The 22,086-nt window shown below is 35.8% G+C and overlaps 1 protein-coding gene across 1 annotated transcript in view; it reads right to left on the bottom strand.

The window, feature by feature from the left end:
- The window catches only part of DNAH12 (dynein axonemal heavy chain 12), a 246,848-nt gene that overhangs the window by 94,817 nt on the left and 129,945 nt on the right, over positions 1 to 22,086 (bottom strand). Inside the window, exons 31-38 of the mRNA XM_028169151.2 lie at positions 19,882 to 19,991; positions 17,024 to 17,207; positions 16,751 to 16,891; positions 12,955 to 13,038; positions 12,223 to 12,411; positions 4,668 to 4,787; positions 3,133 to 3,321; positions 1,274 to 1,425 (exon numbers count right to left, since the gene is read on the bottom strand). Of these exons, the coding sequence (XP_028024952.2) occupies positions 1,274 to 1,425; positions 3,133 to 3,321; positions 4,668 to 4,787; positions 12,223 to 12,411; positions 12,955 to 13,038; positions 16,751 to 16,891; positions 17,024 to 17,207; positions 19,882 to 19,991 (1,169 nt within the window). The remainder of the gene's footprint in view (positions 1 to 1,273; positions 1,426 to 3,132; positions 3,322 to 4,667; positions 4,788 to 12,222; positions 12,412 to 12,954; positions 13,039 to 16,750; positions 16,892 to 17,023; positions 17,208 to 19,881; positions 19,992 to 22,086) is intronic.

Raw genomic sequence — 22,086 nt, 5'->3', positions numbered from 1 at the left:
CCCCAGTTTAAATAATATTAATGATAAATTATGGTTAGTGTTTCAAAGAAAAATAACTATAAAAGTGTTATTAAGAAAATTGGTATGGATATGTCTATGGTACGTGCTAGGCTTTTCATCTTTTTTGATGTGCTCTTCTTATTTAAGTCTGAGTCTTTTATGTTCATCTTAAGTTATGAAGAACTAGCATAGGACATATCTCAAAAATGCCAAACAGGAAAATGTGGATCATGGTTAGTCTGATCCCTCAGGAGTACAATGAACCTGTGAGTAGAATGCATACCTTTTTAACAGTAACACTGTAACTGACTTTTAATCTGCTATTACAAATAAAAGAAGTAAAAGATGGCTTATGAGGCAACAAAGTATGATGGTAAACACTTTGAAGTGGGCAATAGGAAACCTGGATTTCAGGTTTACCAATAGTAACAGATGTCACTATGGAAATGTCAATTAGTCCCTCAGGGTCCTAGTTATCTGAAAATGGATGACCTCAAAGTTCACTTCAAAAATCCTATGATCCTGGGCTTCCCTGGTGGCACAGTGATTAAGAATCCACCTGCCAGGCTTCCCTGGTGGCGCAGTGGTTGAGAATCTGCCTGCCAATGCAGGGGACACGGGTTCGAGCCCTGGTCTGGGAGGATCCCACATGCCGCGGAGCAACTGGGCCCGTGAGCCACAACTACTGAGCCTGCGCGTCTGGAGCCTGTGCTCCGCAACAAGAGAGGCCGCGATAGTGAGAGGCCCGCGCACCGCGATGAAGAGTGGCCCCCGCTCACTGCAACTAGAGAAAGCCCTCGCACAGAAATGAAGACCCAGCACAGCCAAAAACAAATAAATAAATACATTTGTATTAAACAAAAAAAAAAAAGAATCCACCTGCCAATTCAGGGGACGCGGGTTCAAGCCCTGGTCCGGGAAGATCCCACTTGCCGCAAAGCAACTAAGCCCGTGTGCCACAACTACTGAGCCTGCTCTCTAGACTCCGCAAGCCACAACGACTGAGCCCGTGTGCCACAACTACTGAAGCCCGGGCGCCTGGAGCCCGTGCTCCGCAACAAGAGAAGCCACTGCAGTGAGAAGCCCGCACACCACAACAAAGAGTAGCCCCCACTGGCCGCAACTAGAGAAAGCCCGCGTGCAGCAACAAAGACCCTACGCAGCCAAAAATAAATAAAAATAAAAATAAATAAATTTATTTTAAAAAATCCTATGATCCTATTAGAAAGGTACTATAATATTTAAAATGGATGTTTATAATAGAGTTTCTTACTTTGCATAGGTAATACTCAAATCCATTAGAAATGTATATCTAACTGTATCCATTGTAGGGACTATGATATCTTGAATCTTGACACATTTATCTCCTAAATTAGTACTTTTAATTAATTCATTCCAGTGGATCCAGCGACCTCGGTTTTTCAACTATAAGAGAACATAAATTTTAAAGTATTATAACCATGCACTTGCTATCTAAAAGGCTCTTTTTAGCACAGTTATCATATTTGCTTTTAAAAACTTTACAGTCTTTTCCTCCTTTATATTGTGAAATATGGTGGCTTCTCTTGTTGCGGAGCATGGGCTCTAGGCGCACGGGCTTCAGCAGTTGTGGGGCATGGGCTCAGTAGTTGTGGCTCGTGGACTCAGTAGTTGTGGTTTGTGGGCTCTAGAGTGCAGGCTCAGTAGTTGTGGCACATGGGCTTAGTTGCTCCGTGGCATGTGGGATCTTCCCAGACCAGGGATCTAACCCGTGTCCCCTACATGGGCAGGTGCATTCTTAACCACTACTCCACCAGGGAAGTCCCTGTCCTCTTAACACTCTAATCTTTCCAGACTGCCTTCAAGATGTCCTTGTGCATATATCAAGAATTTATCTGAGAGCCACTCTGATGTGGCTGAAGTTACAATTGACAGGACTTTGGCTTAATGTTTTCATATTTTAAAGTAAATGGGCAATAATCTAACTAGAAACAAAATATCAAATAAACTCATATTTGTTTCTCTAAAATTATTCTCTTTGGCATATTGATCCAGGCTGATATTCAGCCAGGACATATTGGAATGCCTGGACTGATTGTTACATTATTGAAGTTCTTCTGAACCAGGGGCTAAATAGCTGCTGTCTTGACACCTTAAGTGATCCTGATTAGGGAATCCACCCTCCCTCACACAGATATCTTCCTCTCCAAGTTGTCCTGCCCTTCCCTGGAGATCCTAAGGCCTCTCACCATCAATCAACAAAAGAGTTAGCACATGGCAAAGAAGGAGGTCTCTTGGACTCCAGTGCTATGGCTGGCATCTAAGAATCTTTAAATATTTTCTGGCAAGTTGTATATGTATATGGTTTGTGTCTGGGTGACGGTAATTTTGCAAGTTTGGGTGAGTGTTTCTTCAGTAACTCATATTCTTAATTTCTTAGGTTTTAGCTTTTATTTTTATCAAAGTTATTTATGCACTATTTTAGAGTCAAAAGTTTACAAGGTTAAGGAAAAACAGCAGTTTCCCACTCTTATTTTCACCTCTCTAACAGCAACTACCTTTGCCTCTTTAAGCTGGATTTTGATATTTACCTTCAAATCTTAAAGAATATGCTTGTGTTATCACTTCTTGATTTTTTAGTTTTAGAGATTATTCTATTGACTTCCCACTGTGACTAATGAGGATGAAACTCTCTTTCTGGTCATAGTCTTAAAATTCTGTGTTAACATGGTTTTAGGGAAAGATTTCCACACTGGCAATCAGGAGAGCTGGGTTCAAGTCCTGGCTGTGCTAGTCAGTTGTGTTTCTAGGTTTAGGTAAAATTGTAATAAGTCTCTATCCAGATCTTATGGCTCTGTGAAATAAAATTTGCATGAATCAAATAATTATGCAAATGCTTACTGTTTAAAAGAGTCTTCTTGTGAATTCTTTTTTAAATTGGAGAAAATAGATTTAATTTAAATCTGAAATTATAAAATATTCTCAAGTAAGTTTATCTATACTGTCCACAAGTTATAGGAGGAGAAACTAAAGAGAAGGGACTAAAATGCTAACCACAGGAGGCAAAGTAACTCTAGGATGGGAACCCAGTTTTGACTGCTGATCTAAGACTTGTGTTTTACAGCTTATCATAACAAGCATTTTATATCATACCTCATACATGTAGTCATAGACTAGGCCTTTTTCATCAAAGTGGCATTCCCATTTACCCACAGAGTCAGGTATTGGGTTGCTTTCATCTTTTCCCAGTATGACTAATCGTATGTAAATGTCAAAAACAATGCGACCATCTGTATCACAACTTCCTCCAATGGACCAAATCAAAGAAAATATAAAGCAAGCCTGTTGGTTAAAAAGAAAAATTAATTTAAACTATTTAAAAGAAAATTTTAACAGATTAACTAAAATATAGTATATTAAGTTCTGATTAATCTACTTGGAAAAGGTCAGATTTACAAATAAAGTAGAATGGAGCACACCTAAGTCACGTAACGAATCGTTCCGCTGGCACTATGTATTTAAATTAAAATTCTCATGCCAAATGACCTAGGAATTTCTCTTTTAGGAGTTTATCTTCAAATATATTCCCACTGGACAAAACGATATATGTACAAGAATATTTACTGCAACACTGTTTGTGGTAGCAAAATATCTGAAGCAATCCAAATGTTCTTCAATAGAAGTCAGCTTAATTGGAATATGCTACATACACTGGAATACGTGTAGCTTATTCAAAAAAAAAAAAAAAAAAGGTAACCCAATACTGATATGGAAAGATCTCCAAAATATATTATGAGAAAAGATGCAAATCAGTATGTATAGTATGCTAACATGTATAAAATATGTATACATATAGAAGAGGATATGCATCAAATATCTCTAGCAGGCTACATGAGGCACTGGTAATAGTGGTTGCCTTGAGGGTGGCTGGGGGACTGGTATGGGTGGAAAACTTACTTTTGTCTTTTGAATTTTGCTCTAGGTACATGCCTTATCTAGTTAGAAAAATCTATCCAAAATATTTTAAGAGAAAATTTTCTGTGGTAACAAAGTGAAGGGAAAACCATGGGAGGGAACTGCTATTACCACAGAGTAGAATAGAAGATAGATTAAAAGAGGAGATCGAGGCATTTGAGAATAAGGTGGTGGATGGGAAAGTAGCATAGACCAGGGAAGAGTACAGAACACCTCTTTCCTTTGGCTCCCTGACAGCCTTATTCTCTGGCATTCTCTGATCTCTAGACATTAACTAACCTGGACCACTGACTCCTTCCTACATATATCCTCTATGAATTCTGCCTGCAATGCTCCAACCGGCTGGTTGGATGCCTGCTCCTAGTCTTTCGTAGCCAGTTTGTTGCAGCCTACACTCTAGCTTAACATTTAGACAAGATCCATTCACCTGAAGTCCATATTGGTTTAATATTGTCACCTTATTAAGTGTTTATCAAATTATGATCTTTCATAAGTAATAGGGTGTCTTGATTCATTCTGACATATTTTACTTTCTCTAAATCGTTTTTTAAATCAGAATACGAGGTCAGGGCAACTTTAATGTCTTCAGGTATTCTTTTGGTGCTCACCAAAAAACAGCTCTAGGTCTTGTAATGTCTTTCTCAACACAAGTATCATTTGCCAGAGGCATATTTTACTCCATAATTAAAAAACACAATAAGTATAAAACCAACCATAATCCAAACACGAATGTGCTTGCTGGTAGGATCGTTTTCTACCACGTTACAGAGTAGTACTTCAAAGAGGCGTGTGAGAGATACAACTACATTGCTATCGCTTGTAGGAATCAGTTCCTTCAAAGTGAAAAGAATAAGATACTTTACTTTCATCTTATTTATATAATAAAAGAAAATAAACATTTCATTTTAAAAATGTAGTTTTCCTAAGGTCTTTATAAAATTTAAACTTAAGGAATTTAAATTGTAGGCATGATAAAAATCTCTCAAATATTTTAGTGTAGCATATTACATTACACAGTTGTGCAAAACATATTCTTATTCTGAATTCTTTGAGAAATGAAAACTAGTAAGAGAATAAACAATGCTCTAGAGATAGTAGAAATGAAGTTTATAACACCCATTTATTCATCTGTTTATTCAGCAAACATTTATCAGAAACACAGTATACCTATATACCAAGCTAGGAGATATGAAAATAAAACACATGATCTCTGAAGAGAAGTGATATTGAAATTAAATAGACTAAAATAATATGGTATAATAATGACATGACAGAGGAAGTCCCAAGGTAGTGGGAGGCTACTAGAACACTTAGGATAAACAATTAGCCCAGACCCAGGTAGGAAGACAAGGAGGGAAATAGCAGAGGAATAATCAAGGAAGATTTCCCAGATGAAGGAATAGCTGAGATGAATTTGGAAGGAAAGTGTGAGTTAACCAGGTGCAGAAGGGAATAATGTTCAAGGCAGGGGAAACAACATATATACAGACATGGAGATGTGAGTGGAAACAGAGTATTAAAGGGATTCTGTAGGATGTGAAAAGAGGGTGTGAAAGAGGAATGGCAAGAAATAAAACCTGAGAAGCAGACACGGGTCAGATCCTGAAAGGCTTTATAGGCTATATTAAGGATGTCATGCTAAGACGAAGAGGGCTCCAATGGATGGTTTTAAGTAGGGGAGTAAATGGAATGAATTTGTGTTTTGGAATCCTCATTCTGGTAGCAGGATGTAGACTGGACCAGAGTAGCTCTATTGTATTATTTCAGGTAGGAAATGATGAAGGTCAGAACTGAAGCTATTATGACAGGATGAAGGGGGGTGGTCAGAGGAACTGCGATGGAGAGGAGAAGACAGATACGAAAGTTAGCAATGAGGGAAAAATCAACAGATGCTGGCTATGGAAAATATGGGAATGAATTATGAAAAGAAAATCTATCACTCATTATCAGAAAGATGAAGTTTATTTTGTATTTTTTACAATGTATAGTATTAGCTTTAAAATTTTAAAAACTGAAAAATGATTATTTGTATATTTTTTCTATGAGACATTGTACAGAATCTTCATAAAGTGAAATTGTCTTCTTTTATTTTATGTAGGATATTTTTCCTATCTCCAAAATAGTATTTTAGGATGAAAATCTACTGAATACTCTTTTCCCTTCTCTATATGTGGTGGTCCCCAAAAAGATATATCCACATCCTAATCCCAGGAAGCCACAAAGGTGATCTTATTTGGAAAAAGGGTCTTTGAAAATGTAATTAAGTTAAAGTCTCAAGGTGAGGAGATCATTCTGGATTATCTGGTGGGCTCTAAATTCAAAGTCATAAATCCTTATAAAAGTCACATAGTGGAGAGACACACAGAGTAGAAGGCCATGTGAACATGAAGAAAAAGACTAGGGTTACGCAGGCACAAGTCAAAAAAAGGCTGGAGCCAAAAGAAGCTGGAAGAGATAAGGAAAGAGTCTCCCTTAGTGCTACCAGAGGAAGCACATTCTTGCCAACACCTTGATTTCAGACTTCTGGCCCCAGAACTGTGACAGAATAAATTTCTGTTGCTTTAAGTCACCAAGTGTGTAGTAATTTGTTACAACAGCCCCAGGAAACTAACACAATATGTAAAGTTTTTTCACAAAATACTATATGTATATGTGAGTTTTTAAAGGTACATATTTTAAATCCTTTTATTTTTTATTTATTTATTTTTTTATTTGGGGGGCCACTTGGCTTGTGGAATCTTAGTTCCCTGACCAGGGATTGAAGCCAGGCCTTGGCAGTGAAAGCGCCGAGTCCTAGCCACTAGACTGCCAGGGAATTCCCTAAAATAATTTTAAAATATGGAATTTAAAAATTTTTAGTCACTATAGTTTTAATCCAAAGAGTATAGCTGGAATAAATTTTACCTCTGGGTTATTCAGATGTAACTTCAGCAATATAAAACCACAGGGTGGTGGGGACTTCCCTGGTGGTGCAGTGGTTAAGAATCCACCTGCCAATGTAGGGGACATGGGTTTGAGCCCTGGTCTGGGAAGATCCCACATGCCGCGGAGCAACTAAGCCCATGCGCCACAACTACTGAGGCTGTGTGCCACAACTACTGAAGCCCATGCGCCTAGAGCCCATGCTCCGCAACAAGAGAAGCCACCGCAATGGGAAGCCCATGCACCGCAACGAAGAGTAGTCCCCACTCACAGCAACTAGAGAAAGCCCACAAACAGCAATGAAGACCCAACACAGACAAAAATAAATAACTAAATAAAATAAAATTAAAAAAAAACCAAAGGTGGATATTGCTATAATGGTGCTGTGTAAATCACTTTTAATTCAACTATAAAAGCTAAAGGACAAAAGTATTAAAAACAACTATAACTAAATTATGTTAATGGATACATACTATAAATAAATGTTAATTGTGACATGAATAGCCTACAATGTGGGGAAAGGAGGGATAAAAGTGGAGAGTTCTTACATGTAAATGAATTAAGTTGTTATCAGCTGAAAGTACCCTGTTTTAAGATAATATATGTAAGCTCCTTGGTAACAACAAAGAAAATACTTATAGAAGTTACACAAAAGACAAAGAGAAAGGAATCAAATCCTATCAATACAAAAAACAAAACAAAAAAACAAAAAAAAACCCCAAAACACAAAGGAAGACTGCAAGAGAGAAAAGAGGGACAAAAGAACTACAAGATAAATAGAAAATAGTTTTTAAAATAGCAATAGTAAATTCTTTCCTATCAATAGATAGTTTAAATGTAAATAGGTTCAACTCCCCAGTAAAAAGATACAGAGCAGCTGAATAGATAAAAAAACAAAGATCCAACTGTATGGTGTCTATAAGAAACTCACTTTAGATTCAAGGACACACATAGGCTGAATATGAAGGGATGGAAAAAGATATTCCATGCAAATGGTAACCAAAGGAAAGCAGGAATGGCTATACTTAAATAATACGAAGTAGACTTTAAGTCAAAAACTATCTCTAGAGACAAAGAAGGTTATTATTACATAATGATAAAATGATCAATTGAATAGGAAGATAAAGCAACTGTAAATACATATGCACCCAACATCAGAGCACCTAAGTATATAAAACAAATAGTAACTGATATGAAAGGAGAGACTGATAGCAATACAATAATATTAGGAGACTTCAATATCCCATTTTCAATAAGGGATAGACTATCCAGACAGAAAATCAGTAAAGAAACAGTGAACTTGAACAACACCATAGACCAAATATACTTAACAGATATATACACAACTTTTCACCCAAGAGCAGAAGAATATACATGCTTTTCCAGTGCACAAAGAATATTCTTTAGGATAGACCCCATGTTAGATCACAAAACAAGTCTTAAGAAACTTAAGAAGATTGAAATTATACCAAGTATCTTTTCTGACCACAATGGATTAAAACTAGAAATCAGAAAAAAAGAAAAAAGAGAAAATTCACAAATATGTGGAAACTAAATAACATACTCTTGTACAACCACTGGATCAAAGAGGAAATCAAAAAATATCCTGAGACAAATGAAAATGGAAACAATATATACCAAAACTTATGAGGTACACCAAAAGCAGTACTAAGAGGAAGTTTATAGCAATGAACACTTTCATTAAAAAAGAAAAAAGATCTCAAATAAACAACCTAATTTTACACCTCAAAGAACTAGAAAAAGAAGAGCAAACTAATTTCACAGTTGGCAGAAGGAAGGAAATAATAAAGATCAGAGTAGGAATAAATCAAATAGAGACTAGAAAAACAACAGAAAAAAAATCAACAAAACTAAGAGTTGGTTTCTTGAAAAAATATACTAAATAAACAAACCCTTAGCTAGACTAACCAAGAAAAAAGAGAGAAGACTCAAATAAATAAAATCAGAAATGAAAGAGGAGACATTGCAATGGATGACTCAGAAATAATAAGGAACTATTATGAACAATTATATGCAAACAAATTGGATAATCTAGAAGAAATGGATAAATTCCTAGAAACATACAACCTACCACAACTGAATAGAGAAGAAACAGAAAGCCTGAATAGACCAATAACAAATAAGGAGATTGAAGTCGTAATCAAATACTTCCCAACAAAAATTCCCAGGGCCAGATGACTTCACAGCTTCACAATGCTACCAAACATTCAAAGAAGAATTAATAAAAATCCTTCTCAAACTCTTCAAAAAATAGAAGTAGAGGGAATACTTCTGAACTCATTCTCTGAAGCCAGCATTACCCTAATATCAAAGCCAGAGAAAGCCGCCACAAGAAAAAAACAAAAAAACAAAAAACTATAGGTCAGTATCTCTGATGAATGTAGATGCAAAAATCCCCAACAAAATACTAGCAAACTGAATTCAACAACTCATCAAAAAGAAAATACACCATAACCAAGTGGGATTTATCCCTGGGATCCAAGGTTGGTTTAACATATGCAGATCAATCAATGTGATGCAACACATTAACAGAATGAAACATAAAACCACATGATCATCTGAATAGATTCAGAAAAAAACACTTGACAAAGTTCAATATCCATTCATGATAAAAATCTCTGCAACAAAATAAAGGCCACTTATGAAAATCCCAGAGTTAAAATCATAATTGGGTAAAACTGAAAGCTTTTCCTCTAAGATCTGGTACAAGGCAAGGATGCCCCCTCTCACCACTTTTATTCAATACAGTGGCAGAAGTACTAGCAAGAACAATGAGACAAGAAAAAGAAATAAAAGACATGCAAATCAGAAAAGAAGAAGTAAATTTATCTCTCTTTGCAGATGACATAATCCTATTTGTAGAAACCCTAAAGACTCCACGGAGATGGGAGGGAAGGGGGACACAACATTTTAGAACTAATAAATTCAATAAAGCTGCAGGATACAAAACCAACTCACAAAAATCAGTTGCATTTCTTTTCATCAACAATGACCTACTTAGAAAGGAAATCAAGAAAACAATCCCATTTATGATAGCATCAAAAAGAATAAAATACTTAAGAATAAATTTAACCAAGGAAGTGGAATATCTGTACACTGAAAACTATAAAACAGTAATGAAAGAAACTGAAGACACAAATAAATGGAAAGATATTCTGTGCTCAAGGATTGGAAGAATGTCCATCCTACCCAAGTGAACTACAGATTCAATGCAATCACTATCAATATTCCAATGACATTTTTTAAAAAAATAGAAAAACCAATTCTAAACTTTGTATGGAACCACAAAAGACCTCAAATAGCCAAAGTAATCTTAAGAGAGAAGAGTAAAGTTGAAGACATCACACTTCCTGATTTCAAATTATATTACAAAGCTCCAGTACAAAACAGAATGGTAGAGGCATAAAAACGGACATATAAACCAGTGGAACAGAGTAGAAATAAACCCAACCATATATGGTCAGCTGATCTTTGGCAATGGTGCCAAGAATATACAATGAGGAAAGGATAGTCTCCTTAATAACTGGTGTTGAAAAAACTGGATGTCCACATGTAAATGAATGAAATGGGACCCTTACCTTGCACTAGACATAAAAATCAGCTTGAGGTGGATTAGACTTAAATGTAAAACCTGAAACCATAAAACTCCTAGAAGAAAACATGGTGGGGAGGTGGGTGGGAAAGCTCCTTGACATTGGCTTGGCAATGATTTTTTTGGATATGACATCAAAAGCTCAGGCAAAAATACAAAAATAAACAAGTGGGACTACATCAAACTAATAAGCTTTTCTGCACAGCAAAGGAAACGATCAAAAAATGAAAAGGCAACCTACTGAATGGGAGAAAAATATCTGCAAATCATATATATAATAAGGAATTAATATCCTAAATATATAAGGAACTCATACAACTCAACAGCAAAAACACAAACAACCCAATTTTTAAAATGGGCATAGGACCTGAATGGACATTTTTTTCCGGAGACAACATACAAATGACCAACACGTATATGAAAAGCCACTCAGCCTCACTAATCATCAAGGAAATGCAAATCAAAACCACAATGAAATATCACCTCACACCTGTTAGGATGGGTATTATCAAAAAGATAAAAGATAATAAGTGTTGGTGAGAATGTGGAGAAAAGAGAACCCTCGTGCACTGGTGGTGGGAGTGTAAATTGGTCCAGCCATTATGGAAAACAGTATGGAGGATCCTCAAAAAGCTAAAAATAGAACTACCATATGATCCAGCAATGTCTCCTCTAGATACAGCACCCAAAGGAAATGAAATAAGTACCTCAAAGAGATACCTGTGCTCCCATGTTCACTGAAGCATTATTCACAATAGCCTGGACATGGAAACACCTAAGTGTCCCCTAGCGGATGAATGGATAAAGATATTGTGGTATATATATAACAGAATAATATTCATTCTTAAAAAAGAAAATCCTGCCATTTTCAACAACATAAACAAAACTTGAGGACTTTATGCTAAGTGAAATAAGCCAGACACAGAAAGGAAAAAACTGCATGATCTCACTTGTATGCAAAATCTAAAAGTTGAACACATAAAAAGAAGCAGAGAATAAAACAGGTTACCAGGGGTGGGGAGGTGAGAGAAATGGGGAGATACTGGGCAAATAGTACAAAGTTACATCTATGCAGGATGAATAAGTCTAGAGATCTAATGTACAACATGATGACTTTAGTTAATAATACTGATACAATACGTATCAGTACTGGAAATTTGCTAAGAGAGTAGATTTCAGGTGCTCTCATCACACACACACAAAAGTATGTTAACTATTTGAGGAGATATGTTAATTAGCTTGACTGTGGTAATCATTTCACTACATATATGTATATCAAATCAACACGTACACTTTAAGTATTATAACTTTTATTTTTAAAATTAAAAAAATTAAATGCATGCACACACATACATACATACATACACACACACACACACACACACACACACACACACACCCCAAGTAGAAGTACAACTAGGGAAATGTAAATAAGATCAATAGATATTATCAATGTCAATATCCTTGTTGTGATATTATAATATAGTCTTGCAAAATGTTACCATGGGGGGACATTAGGTGAAGTGTATGTGGGATCTCTTTGTATTATTTCTTACAACTGCATGTGAATCATGGATTGTCATAATAAATATTTCAAGTTTTTAAAAAAGTGGATACTACATGTCTAAGGAGGAACTGATTTTAGTTATTTATCCTACCATTCTGACTTTAGACTTAGTCAAACTGAATGGAAAGTAAAGAAATTTGAGTGTATAAGAGAATTATAGTGTTACCTTGCATTTTTTCTTACGAAGACTTAAAGTGGGCTGTATTAACCAGTCAAAAAGTCCTCTCAGAAGAGCTTGATGATCTGGTTCCTGTAGAGGTCCTTTCAGTGAATTCAACCAAGAAGACACAAGTGGTTCCCATCCCAACTGTGAGGGCTCCAAATAAATCATGCCACAGCGGCTTACAGTGGCAGGCTACAGAAAAAAGACAAGTTTTCCTTTTCTAATCTGGTAGTTATTAACTAATTCTTTGCATGACTTATAAGGCCCTTCATGATCTGGCTCCTATCTTCCTCTACAGCATTCACATACACTCGATGAAACCATTTGCAGTTACAGTTCCCCAGATATGGCATAGCTCCATGTCTCTGTAAGTTATCTTGTCATGATTTGGAATGCCCAGCCCCAACCAGTCTCTGCGGAGAAGTCTTACCCCTCAAAACCAGATCAAACTCTCAAACATTTTCCATTGTCTTCCTCCTCTACCCATTCCTCTCTTGGGTGCTCGCCCCCTCCATATTCTTAGAGCACTTAACATGTAGCTCTGTACTGGGATATATATATTTATTAGCATGGTTCTCATCCTCCCTAAATGAGCATACACTGTGTCTTATTCATCTTTGTATTCCTTGTGCCTGACTCGCTTTCTGACACATAATAAAAAGTACTTATTGACAAAGTGAACAAATGAATAAATGAACAAACAAAAACTACTGTTATATTAAATTATGAACTTACTGAGGCCTGGGAAAGGTCCATTGCTTCAAAGATGAGACTCATTTGAGGGGACATTTGAATGATTTCTCCACTCATAAGGCAGAGCTGAAGGCAATAATTTTTCAAATGTTTATTTTAAAAAAATCTCAAACTTCTCAGGTAAAAATTTATTCTATTTATTAAAGTATCTCCTATGATATAATGGAATAAGTATTAGAATGGAAGCCAGAAAAATCTTAATTCTAGGTCTAGTTCTGTCAATTACTTACTAGGTAAGCAAATATATAATATCTCTGACTCTCAGTCTCTTCATCTATAAAAAGGGATAATTTTCCTCTCATAGAATTAGGGAGAGGGGAACTACATGATATATTGAAAAAAATATAAAATCCTATACAAACGTCAGCTTTTGTTATTAAAAAATTACATGAAATACTCCTGATTTTATAAAGTTGTCATAAGACCTTTTTTATTAATAAAAGAAGAGAAATAGGAAAAATAGAGAATACTATGAACACTCACATCTCATAGATTTAACCTATGTTAACATTTTGCCATATTTACTTAGTCTTTTTAAAAAGTATTTTAAAGATCATTACAAACATTATGGCATTTCACATCCAAATATGTCAATATTCATCTTTAAAAATAAGGACTTTTCTATATAACCACAATAACATTATCACATCTAACAAAATTACCAATAATTCCTTAATATCATCTAATACTCAGCCAATACTCAAATATTCCCAGTTGTACAAGAAATGTCTTTTCAACTGATTGATTCAAACCAAAATTCAATCAAGGACTATGTATTGGGCTTACCATGTTCTCTTGGTCTCTCTTAATCTAAAACATTCCTCTTTAATCAAATATGTGAAAAACTGAATTTATCAACTGTGTCCTTTCTGCCAAATTCCTATCTTGTCCATTATTATTAAAGCCAATGTATCCTCTCAATCTCCTTGGCTTCCACCTTTGGAATTATCATTAACTTTTAATAATGTTGGTAATAATTATAAACTGTTGATACCCCAAATTAACTGCATTATTAAGTCTTTAAAATTCTTCCTCTACATTTATTTTTCAGTGCTTCGTCTCTGATTCATTACTCTAATCCCAATTTTGCCCCTATCTAGATTGTCAACAATGCAGCATTTAATATTTCTGGATCTGTTTCTTATCTGTAAAATGAATGAATGGTCTAGTGCTGGATTGTCCAATAAGACAGTCAGTAATCATATGTGGCTATTTATATTTCATTTTAATTAGATAAAATTTAAAATTCAGTTCTTCTATTGCACTTAGCCACATTTTAAATGCTCAACAGCCGCATGTGACTAGTAGCTACCTTATTGGACAGTGCAGATATGTCCATCACTACAGAAAGTTCTATTGGACAATGCTTGTCTAGAATACTTTTAAGTTTCTACCAGGCTGTTTCAGCAAACATTCTTCTTCTTGCTACAAATTTGGGAGGGGGAGTCAACATTCTCCTCGCTCCCCCATGCTATTTCCCAACTACTTCTATTCCATCCTCTATTACAGCCCTTGCTCCTTTGACAACTCCTGCTTGGCTAAAGCCTTTGGCAGCTGGCTCAGTCTCTTTCTCTCTACTATAACTCTGGCCTGATCCAATGTTCATAAGGGGAAACATCTCATTACAGCACCCCTGCTCCCTGCCTCCGGTATTTAACTACCTTGTCTTCACGTACTTCTCCCCTACTCCACTCCAGCCATCCACCTTAGATACCTGGGACCTTCTCTCCTGGAACACTACACAATTCTGAGCATTCAAGTCTCTGCTCCATCCAGCTCTCTCACTCATTGACTCCTACTATATTTGCTCTTCATTTTCATAGAGATTTTCATATCCCTGTTGTTTTTACTTCTTTCTTTAGGTAGCTTCTGTTCTATGGTCCAGCACTTCCATCGTTCTCATGCCAATATCTTTAAAGTCTTTCTGTATTTCCAGTCTGGCAACATTATCTACACCCACATCCAAGGTGCTTAAATTGGTAGAGAAAAATCTCACAAAGGCAGACCTTGGCACTATAGTTTATAACTCATGGTCTTCAACTCCATCAGGTTCTCCATAACACTCAGATATGCTTCTATGTTTTCCTAGGCAGCTGTCTTTCCCATTTTCCATGATGGCTAATTTAAATCTTCCCCTTTCTCCTTGAGTATACAAAGAACCAGGGCCTGTCACTGCACAAAGGAAAAATAAATCATCAAAAGGATTTGCCTTCAAATTTCCACTATCAAAGGCATACATTCACCTTTCCTGCTCTCCTCTCATCCAATATGAAACAATCCTTCCATTTGGCTCTGAATCCTTAGACTTGACTGGACTGATTAACCCCTCTCTTCTGAATCATCACTATTTCTCCTCTGTTTACTTTCCCCTTTAGTTCAATCAATATGACTGACTGAATGAATGAAAGAAAGAATATGAACAAATGACTAACCACCTATGATAAAGTACTGGAGTATATGTTTGAATGCTAATTAAATTAGTTTGCTTATTTAGTATTATAATTATTTCATAAAAGCAAAAATATAAATTGTGATATACTAACACAGTAGAGTACTAATACAGACACAAAAGGAATAATAAATAAATAAAATGGATCTACAATATAAATATCACAGATCACTATATTGACCAAATGAAAGAAAACACTAAAGAGTATGATTCTATTTATACGAAGTTCAAGAACTGGTAAAACTAGTTTATCACAGTATAAGTCAGAATAGTGATTGCCCCTTGGGGAGAGTATACTGATTGGGTAGGGACATGAGTGAACTTTGTAGGGGCAATAAATTTTATGCACTTTTATTTAGGTGATGGTTATGTGAGTGTACACATATGTAAAAAAATCTTAGAATCTAAACTTAAACTTAGTGCACATTTTATACTTATGTTATCTCTCAATTAAAATAAATACTAGAAGACTTCCATTTTCTCTTTTTTTGTATATCTCATAGGTTTAAGGTAATGTACCACATATAAGCACTCAAGCAACTGATGTTTTCAAAAAAGAATGAGGGCCAGGAGAAGCCTAAGGAGACATGATGACTAAATATGGTATCCTGGATAAGATCCTACAACCAGAAATGTGGGATTAGGTAAAACCAAGGAAATTTATATAAAGTATGGGCTTTAGTTAATAAGTATTAATATAGGTTCATTAATTGTGACAAATTTACTATACTAATGCAAGATGCTAATAATAAAGAAAACTATACAAAAAAAAAAGAATGAGGGCTTTTTATTTTCTTCTAAAATATTAAAGTTCTATAAGAAACCTTAACACTGTAGTCGCTTAACTTATTGCCACCCATTACATTACTATGCCTTCCTGCTAATACAGTAATTTTAATACAGTAATACAGTACAGCACAGTAATACAGTAATACAGTAATTTTAATATATTTCATTAAATTAATATATTCATTAATGAATTCATTAATGAATTAATTCATTAATGAATTAATATTTCATTAATTTAATATATTTCATTCTAATTAAAAAATTAAGCAAAGAATTTACTACAGCATAGTTTTCATTGAAAAGATAATTGATAAACTTATTCAATTTGGTGCGTCCCTTATTTTAAATATATAGTCTGAGATGATTAGTTGTTGAACACATAACATTGTTTAAGCCTATCTGCATCTGCTTTGCTTTTTTAATTGTGGTAAAAAAAAATAACATAAATTTACCATATTAACCATTTTTAACTTTACAGTTGAGTAGTGTTAAGTATATTCATATTGTGCATCTGTTTTGCTTTTAATCATGATGATTTACCTTTTTATTATCATCTAATACTGTGTTCATGCTCTCTATCCACAAAGTGTCAATGGGACCATCAAATACAACCCATTTCCGGTCAGGTGTTTCTGATAAGGCAAATTCTCTAAAAGTGTTAGCCACAATACCATCAGTCCACTGAGGAGGAAAAAAGGAAGAGTTGGAAAGTGTCCTTAAAAAACTGTAAAGTGATAATACAAAAACATTTCAAATTTCTTGGCTTAATGTGCATTGTCAATGAGAGTGGAGAATGTTTATACTGTAGATTACCTCATGGGACACTGGGTCAAATTGTCCAAAAAGTTGGCCCATAGTAATGGATTTGGGGTTTACAGTCCTATAAATGACCTTTTCTTCCTCTCCATAGCCACGTTCATTCATAAGAGTTAGAGTATCAGCCAGCATATGCAGAACTTTTGTTTTAGCAGCAAAAGGCTCTCCTACTAACATAAAACTATTAAGGAAAAGAAGTCATTATACAATAAGATTCTAAAAAATAATGGTAAATTAAATTATTTCCCTATATATAGGTATATAAAATTTTACCCTATGATAATTACTACATATAATTTTTGAAATTATATTAATTTTTCTCAGATATAAGGGAAATACATTTAACTTCTTAATTGATTGATCTCTAAATCAAATTCTCGACATTAATACCATTACCTACAAAAGAGAATTAAAAGTTTCTAAATGAAAATGGAAACTTAGTAACTGCATACTCAAAAATATTTTTTTAATGACTTGGGGTTTCCTAAGCAGAGGAGAGGAGAAGATTCACTTTTCCTCAAGATTTCACTTGCTATAGTGCTCTTTGCCAAAAATTTCTGAATCTCCTCTCTCCTGGCGCATAGGATTCCTCACTCTCTTGTGAGAATACTAGGTGACTAAGGAGTAATAAATGGAAATGATGGGTGTTGCTTCTTAGGGAATAGATAATTGCCAGTGAGGGACCTTACAGAGCTCTCCTTTCCCTCTAGCACACCTGGGACGCACAATGTTGAGATGGTGGCTGCTCCAACAGCCTGGGACCTGAGTGATTATGATGAGCAGAACCTCCCTGTTAAACTATAATGGAAACAGTATGAATGAGAAATACATCTTTGTTTTTAAGTCACTAAGATTTGGGTGCTGATTGTTTCTATGGAATAACCTAGCCCATCCTTATTGATAGAAATTGGTAACTAGAAGGGCAAAAGGCATTCTTGCCATAATAAAAAAGACTAAAATAAGTGGCACTGGCTTAGAGGCTAGGTTGTGGGTGGCGGCTAAAGGATTGGCAATTAATGTTATGCAATGATCAAACATTTGGTAAATTTATCCCTGAGATAACCTGGAAGATAGATAATATATCTAATGAAATTGTAGTTTTAGGGGAAAAGGATAGTGAACAGAATATTATTAGTATATATTGGCAGCTGATGGCTGTATTTAACAAGGAACTACAAAAAGAAATAAGCTTAAGAAAATATGGCCAGTTTGCAAGCAGGAATGAAAGTAGAGGGAGTTGAGAAATTCAGAGACTTGAGGGATTGAATGAGGTAATTTATTCTCACCTGCAATTGGTAAAACATAAATTGAGAAAATCTTTGAACAACAAAGATCAACTCAGCCTAGTATCAAGGATCAAATCAAGAGTAGGGCCATTGTATCACTTTATTAAAACCTATGAAAGATTAATATGGTTCCCAGTAATCATTTCAGGATGGTGAGATAATTTAGGGAAAATAGATTAAGGGTGGGGCCCTCTCACCTAAGCCTAATATGTTCAAGGATACTACAAGGAAGTTTAGAAAGGTATGACTTAATAAGGACTATAGTTGTGGCTACTGGCACATGGAACTACCTGGAATCAAATAAAAATAAACTTATTAAATAGTTTTTGAGAGAGTTTACTGACAAAGAAACCATGAGTCTAGGCTTAAAACACATGTGAATGTTTAAGATGTAAAGAAGACTCTTAGGTACTGAATGCATGAGGGTTGACTGTACTAATTCCCTCTATTATTATATATGTTTGAAATTTTATATAATACAAAGGTTTGGTTTTTTTTAAATTTTGCATTTAAAAAAATCATGACCTTTGAGACTTCAACTTTCTATAGGCAGTAAGTGGGCTGAAAACATTTCTCAGCTCCCAAGGATATTTTCTCTATTGTCCACCTCACATGTGACCAGGGAAGAAAATGGAGATAGAAAGACCTCTCAAAAGGTTGAACCAACGTCCACAGAGCAGAGGTTACTGGAAAGCCTCTCTCAAGGAGCAAAATCAAGCAGAAATAGATCCAGGTTTTATGGGGATTTCAGTTTATACAATTGGTGGGGAAAGCTTTCTAAGGAAAAAAATATATATGTAATTACAAACACAAAAATGTCCACCGCCACTTTAATGACACCCTTTCCAATAAATTATATATAAAATGATTATGACTCCCTGGAGGGGCCTCTACAAATAAGAGGTTCTGAAGTTTAAACTCCATTAGTTTCACAATCTATCTCTGGAACTGGGCTCCCACACGCACAGCTGGGTTTCAGAACTGCTACTGACAAGTGTTGGCTTTGTCTCTTATTCTTCAGTTTCTGAATGGGAGTATTTGCTCTGATAATCCTGCTCTGGTAAACCCACTATTATAATACTGGATGTATGCAGGGCAGATAACTTGTCTTTGTAGTTTTAGGTCTCTGGAGCAAGAAGAACAGCTTCCAAATCTGATACACAAACTATCACGCATCACCTAGAGATCCTATACTTTGAGTCTGGTTCATTGATTGATCAGAACTTTTAGGTTGTCTCCCTGGGAAAGGAAAAGTGTGTTCTATGTGCATGAAGTAGAGCAAATAACATATTTGATGATCAAAAGGGCAAATTGTGGTGGTCATTAGTGCTACATCACTGAATGAGTACTCCTTACCACTCCTTTTTGGACAGGTAACATGAGAGAGGAATAAACCTTTGTTTTTAAGCTACTGGAATGGAGATGGTGGGGAGGGGGGCGTTGTTCCCTAGCCTACCTAGCATACAAAGTTTGCTGAGTCTTTTAGTTCACAAATTTTAGTTGTTTTAATAGTTTAACTTAAAAAACAACATCTAACTATGGCAGACTATCTATAATCTATAATCTTACCCATGTCTAACAATCATCATCTCATATGTCTGAATCATTTTTTCAAGAAAAAATTTAACAGGCTGAAGATTATGTACTTCGCAGGCTTCATGAGCACATTCCAAAAATTCCTAAAATAAAAGAAAAATGGAATGCATTTCTACAAAATGGTATTATAAATCATGTCATTCATGTCTTATAAATGTAGACTTTCCATTTAGAAATAAGAAAATTGTATCTTCTTATATTTATAAATTATTTCTTGAAACTTTATTTTTTAATTAAAAGGAGGAACAAATAAAATTAAAATACTTTAAAAATATTAGTATTCCCCATTATAAGTTATCAATGATCATGGCACCATAGCATTGGGTGTACGCTGCATGAAAACAACTCCTCTTAATAGTTTTTCCAGGATTTCACTTTTGGTTAGGATATAGAAGGACATGCCAAACAATCCTTCACACTATAGTAAATAGAAATAAACAGAGGTTACAAAAATTATAAAGCTTTTAAAGATACAGGAGCACTTTGGATGCAAATAAGTCTAAAGGAATTAAACTTCAGAAAGGGATGAGCCTTTCCTAGGTGAACACAGATCAACAGCTAATTTTGCCTCTGGGAGCAAGTATAGACATAGGTGGGCATTGGATTGAGCCTGCTATAGGCAGAGGGACTTTGTTGAAGTAAGGAGAAAATAACAGATATTTTAATGGTCATGTGGACTTATGTGAACCTCATAAAACTGGAGGAGCCTCAAATGCAAAGCTGGTTTTTCCACGGCCTATGCTTTTGCTGAGTCTGAAGTGACATAAGAAATCAAAGGCTTAGCTAGAAAGGCACATAGAGAGAGATTTTCTTAGTCTTCAGATGCTTATATCCCAGAATGCTGCTATAGGAAGGGCCTTATTATACAATAGGACAATTTTCACTCTAAAGACATTTGAAACCAGAGGTAAACTAAAGCTCAATAATTCTGAAACAAAACTCTGGCTTAGGTCAACTCCTGATTGAACTGATCAACAGCTCAATCTAGCTATCTGACAAAGGAAAAGCATGGTTTTTCTGCAGGAAAATAATACCAGTTCAGCCTCTACAATTATTTTCTATACAATTTTTTTTTTTAATTTGTGCTATTGGGTTGTTTCCTTTTCCATTTTTTAATTATTTATTTTTATTTATTTATTTATTTATGGCTGTGCTGGGTCTTTGTTTCTGTGCGAGGGCTTTCTCCAGTTGCGGCAAGTGGGGGCCACTCTTCATCGCGATGCACGGGCCTCTCACTATCACAGCTTCTCTTGTTGCGGAGCACAGGCTCCAGACGCGCAGGCTCAGTAATTTTGGCTCACGGGCCTAGCTGCTCTGCGGCATGTGGGATCTTCCCAGACCAGGGCTCGAACCTGTGTCCCCTGCATTGGCAGGCAGATTCTCAACCACTGCGCCACCAGGGAAGCCCTCTATACAATTTTTAATACAAGTCATGAGGAAAAAGAAAGCTGATGATCAGTAGAAAAAAAAATTAAATAAAACAAAATCACAGTTGACCTAGATGTTATAATTAGCAGACAAAACATTAAAATAACTTTTGGGACTTCCCTGGTGGTCCAGTGGTTAAGACCCTGTGCTCCCAATACAGGGGGCACGGGTTCGATCTCTGGTCAGGGAACTAGATACTGCATGCCTCAACTAAAGGAGCCCACATGCTGCAACAAAGATCCCGCACACGGCAATGAAGATCCTGTGTGCCACAACTGAGACCTGGCACAGGCAAATAAATAAATAAATATTTATAAATAAATAAATAACTTTTATAAATGTATAAAAGAAATGGACAATATGACAAAAAATAGATGAAAAATGAAGAATTTAAGCAAAGATATGGGATCTCTTAGTAAAACCAAATTGGATACACTAAAACTGAAAAAAATAAAATATGTGAATTTAAGAATTCATTGGGGAGCTGGAGTCAAGATGGCAGTGTGGGAAGACGTGGAGTTAGCTTCTCCCCACAACTAGGGCGCCTTCCCTCAGCTGGTGGGAGACTCCAACACCCAAGGAGATGGGAGGAAACCCAAAGTGAACCAGTAGGACGTAGGGGGACTGACGAGGGAGGAGAAGTGGAGGCCAGACAGGATTGGAACCCCTGAGGCAGGGAAGATCAGGAGAGGCAGGTGGGAGGGACTCTCCGGGAAGAGCAGGACAAGAGTGGAGGGTGATCGCTTGGCC

This window comes from Balaenoptera acutorostrata, chromosome 10 (assembly GCF_949987535.1).
Source record: "Balaenoptera acutorostrata chromosome 10, mBalAcu1.1, whole genome shotgun sequence".
Classification (NCBI taxonomy): Eukaryota; Metazoa; Chordata; class Mammalia; order Artiodactyla; family Balaenopteridae; genus Balaenoptera; species Balaenoptera acutorostrata.
The sequence above is the reverse complement of the archived record's forward strand: the minus strand, read 5'-3'. Positions and strand labels throughout refer to the sequence as shown.